At 37.3% G+C, this 4593-nt stretch overlaps 2 protein-coding genes across 7 annotated transcripts in view; both read right to left on the reverse strand.

Moving 5' to 3' along the window:
• Positions 1-4593, reverse strand: part of LOC105139948 (mediator of RNA polymerase II transcription subunit 15a-like) — a 102259-nt gene that overhangs the window by 19380 nt on the left and 78286 nt on the right. The window lies entirely within an intron of this gene.
• Positions 2039-3148, reverse strand: LOC105139947 (protein TIME FOR COFFEE-like). Of its 2 annotated transcripts, XM_011046583.1 has the most exons (3): positions 2551-3147; positions 2159-2361; positions 2039-2117 (listed from the first exon to the last, which is right to left on the reverse strand). In XM_011046583.1, exons 1-3 carry the CDS (start codon positions 2811-2813, stop codon positions 2110-2112), a joined length of 474 nt encoding a protein of 157 aa, XP_011044885.1. In that variant the 5' UTR covers positions 2814-3147; the 3' UTR covers positions 2039-2109. The 2 variants fall into 2 exon arrangements, with proteins under 2 accessions (XP_011044885.1, XP_011044884.1); XM_011046582.1 differs by having other exon boundaries at positions 2054-2361; positions 2551-3148.

The raw sequence follows: 4593 nt of genomic DNA on the forward strand, positions 1-4593 counted from the left end.
ATATATATATATATATATATATATATATATTTGTGTGTGTGTGTGTGTGTGTGTGTGACAATCCAACCCGCCACTCTTTGGTAGAGGGATTGGGCATCTATTAGGTCCATGGTATTAGACTTTATTTAAGTCTATTATTAGGTTTTAACTTAAGTTATTTGTATCGAACATTTTATTTATTTGCTTTTTGGTCAGTTATGAGTTGCAATTTGGATTGCTATTTATATGTAATTCTATACAATGTTGTGAGCTTTTGATGAAATAACAAGATCTTAACAAACTTTCCTCCTCCATTACAAAACTTCTATCGTCTCAGAAAAGGAGCAGCTATAAAAGCACTACAAGAAACACGCTCAGGGATCTATAGAGCACACAAATTAGGTACTAAGCTTCGCTTCTAGATCAAAAGAATGGGGTAAAATAGACTATGCTATAAAATGTCAAAGTTATCAATTGCAAGCTAATTTGATTCACCAGCCACCTAAACCTTTACACTTGATAGTTGCCTCTTGGCCCTTTGATGCTGGGGGACTTGATATGGTGGGATCATTTTTAAAAAGCTTTGGGGGGCATCTTTACATATTTGCTGCAACAGATTACTTTTTAAAGTGGGCAAAAGTTGCAACATTAAAAGAGGTGAAGAAAGAGACAGTTATAAACTTCATTCAGACAAATATCATTTACTATTATGGGTACCAAGATATATCATAAATGATAATGGAAAGGAATTATACAATACAACCATGAACAAGTTGTGTGCACAATTTGATTTCAAACAACATAATTCTTTTATGTACAATGTTTCAGCTAATGGCTTGATAGAAGCTTTTAACAAGATCTTATGCTATATTCTTAGGAAGGTGGTGAATTGCTTAAAGAAGGATAGGCATAATATAATTGGAGAGGTGCTATGAGCTTGTCATACTATATTCTAAACGCCGACTTAAGCTACTCTATATTCTTTGGTATATGAGATGAAAATTGTTTTTCCATTAGAATGTCAAATTCCATTTTTAAGAATTGTGATCCAAGAAGGACTTTCCAATGAAGATAATGTCTGTCTACGCCTCGAAGAACTTGAAGCTTTAGATGAAAAGCATCTTGAGACATAACAATAATTAGAATGTTATCAAGTATGACTTTGTAGAGCTTTTAACAAAAAAGCGTGACCACACTTGTTCCTAGAAGGAGATCTTGTCTTGACAGTACAATGCTTAATAATCATGTCAAAACATATGGGCAACAAGTTCCTCTCCAAATGGGATAACCCTTATGTTGTTCAAGAAGTTTATACCAATAGAGCTTACAAAATTGTTGATGAGAGTGGATTGAGTATTGGACCTATCAACAACAAATTCTTGAAACGATACTATACTTGAAATTTGACGTTGCTCTTGCTTGCACGAGCTAAAACTGTGAGAGGCAAAAAAAAAAAACAAAAAAATAAACTATGTTATGACTTGATATTTATCCATAAAGGTATATAGGTAACTTGAAATTCGTTTCGAGTACAATCACACACACATACACACTAAAAAACTCTTTGATAAAAAAAATTATTTAAACTATGTTATGACTTAATCTTTTATTCATAAAGATACGCAGGTAGCATAGAAATTATTCTAAGTATAGTCACACTATCCTTTAAAACCATTTAACACTATCCTTTAAAACCATTGAAACTCGTATGGTTGTTTGCATGAAAAAAAAGAGATAAATAAATTTTAAAACATAATGAAAATATAGGTAATAAGACACGAGCCAAGACAAAATATAGATTTTATTAATAGGAAAGAAATTCTATTACATAAAGCATGTTTTCTTAACATAAAATCACAAGCTAATGTTAAAAAAAAATAATTCCAAAGCATAAGAAACCATAAGCATACTACGGTTTCAGCTGTGTCCTTATAATTCTTTTTGTTTGGTCTCCAACAGTTCTTTTAATTTATGAAGAATGACTTTGTCAGTTTCACTTGTAACTGGGGAAGAGGATATTGTAGTGGTGATCTCTGCTCGAATGATGGAGCTTTGTCAGTTATTCTTCTATTTTTGTTTTCTCAGCATTAGTTGTTGAAGAAAAAAACTAGAAACATCCTCTCGTGGTTGCTAGGAGGTTGGGAGTCACAAAAATTTACATGACTGGATGACATAACAACAACATCCTTGTAAAAGAGGTTGCCGATGCATTCTGGTCGCTGCTCATTGCGATGTCTTTGCAGATGAAACCCACTAGCTGCTGATGCAAAGCTTGTTGAATTTGCCACATGTTGAGCTTGAGCTTGAGCTTGAGCTTGCATAAAAGCATTAGTGTAGATTATTTGAGCCTGTTGCTGTGCATACTTTGTTAAGTGCTGCTGCTACTGCCGCTTTGAACAAGATTTTGAGGAAACGCAAAGTGCATTAGGTAACTTGGTGCCCATAGATGATGATGATGAGATGTGGTCCTAAGAAACACCTCCATTACTAATTGTTGGTGTTTCATTATGAGTGGAAGCTGCAGCTACAAATTGTTGATGCTTCTGAAGTTGAAGGATTTGCTGACTTCGTTGCTGCTGCTGCTGATTCCGCTGCATCTGTTGTTGTATACTTGGTGCATTTACACTGCCAATAGTAGCTGACATAGCAGAGCCTGAGGTCCGAGCAAGAGTGGACCCAAGGTTAAGAGTTCGGGCTGAGCTATCAACAACATTGTTCACAGGCATTGTTGAAACAGAGGAGTCTGTTAAATCTTGCCGAAAGAACACAACTGACTGCCCATCAGTTAATGGGATCTGTCCTCCAACCATATCGGCCTTCCTCTCTCCTTCCATATTTGAAGTGTCATTTCCTCCATTTTTCCCTTCTTCAGACACACGGTAATTCGTCTGCTGTGTTGCTTAGGCTGCAGTGATGAAGTGATAGCCATGCCTGCTGCCTCTGGAGGGCTTTAGAGGAGAGCATGATTCTGTACCATCAATGAAACATCAAGACCTGGGGAAGTTGTGGTTCCGTTGATGGAGCAAATGACATTGCTAAAGGAGGAGATGTCTGAGATCTTAAAAGCTGGTGTTTGTGAGTAACATTCTGATTTTGCATCAGCTGCCGCTGCTAGTTCGGCAGGGAATGATTCTGCTGATGGTTGGATCTTGATGACCGCTACCAATTCCACCTAATTCACTCCCTTGTGGTTTCTGCTGCTGATTCTGCACATGCTTCTGGGATGACGAGGAGCCACTAGAAATACTTGGATTTTGATGACCCTATTGGCTTTGCTGTGTCTGTATGAATGGTTGTTGCTGTTGCTGAAGCTGTGAAGGATGAAGCATTCAAGAAGAATAAAATTGATCCACTGAAGAAAGGCATAGCCTGAGGATGGGTTACTCTGCAAGCTGTTGTGGCCCATAACATGTTCAGGGATTGGAATCTGGTACGCACCATTCTTCAAAATTGCCAGGGAAGTTTGGGTAGTTGAAGCTCATTGTTGTGGCAGAAGTACAGCTACTTGAAGAAGCTACATTGCTACCAACAGGGGAAGGCCTTACACTGGCTGGTTGGATAGAAGCTTTTACTACTGCAGTAGCTTATTATTGATCCATTGGGAAGTTGAAAGCGGCCCCTTGCTTGCAAAATATTACTATGAGCCCTATTGGGCAGGACTCGCTGAAGCAAAATCTGCAAGGGCCTAAATAAAAAAAGGAGGTTATGTACGAGTTGAATAAGAAATTGGATAGCTGATAGAATTGTTGCAGGCAACGAGGAAAATATGGGGAGTCGCTAACAAGGTCATTTATTGGATGAAAGGCTGTTTGGCGATGCTGCGCTATAGGAAATACAATAAAAAAGAAGAGCCCTCGACCACCATCGTCACCAAGACAAGCTGAGGATTAGCAGAGTTACACACAAGCTGAGAATTAGCAGACTCCTTCTGTGATTGCTAGTAGCAAACAATAGTCGAATGGGGTTGACAATAGCTCGCAGCCCTGCAATAAGAGTAGTTGTTGATTAATTGAATGGAAGCAGGCTAGAACTCACAAATAATTCTATCAAGCTTAGTCAAGTTTCTTTCAATTACAAGCTCGCGCCAATAATCATGCTGTTGTAGGAGCAGACAAGGTTGCTTTGGGTTTACACACTGATCAGTACTTAAAAGTGTATTTTTATCATGGTTTTATATCATCATTTTGCACTTGAAGTATCAATAACTCCTTAACTAAAACATGTTTTATAATAATATATCTAATAATATAAGATACCTTTAATTTGTGGTAAATGTTCATTTTAAATGCAGGCCTATCACATAAATGAAAGGATTGATTGATGACTTTAAGAACTTAAATTGCAAGGGCAAAGAGATGACCAAAATTAAAAAAGAGATGTCGGTGCAATCCAAACCGGAACACTGTTCGGTAATTGGGTCATATCTGGAGCTATAGATCTCAAATTTAGGTCTACTTTATATGGATGGAAAGGTAAGACATAGGCCTACAACTTTCATATGGAGCCCAAGATCTAAAAATGCCATTTTCAAGTCCAAATTATAGCAACAACAAAGAAGCCCGAATTTGTCATTTAGCCCGGGCACTGTTCAATATTTTGGCCATATCTGGAGTT

This window comes from Populus euphratica, unplaced genomic scaffold (assembly GCF_000495115.2).
Source record: "Populus euphratica unplaced genomic scaffold, PopEup_1.0 scaffold203.1, whole genome shotgun sequence".
Lineage (NCBI taxonomy): Eukaryota > Viridiplantae > Streptophyta > Magnoliopsida > Malpighiales > Salicaceae > Populus > Populus euphratica.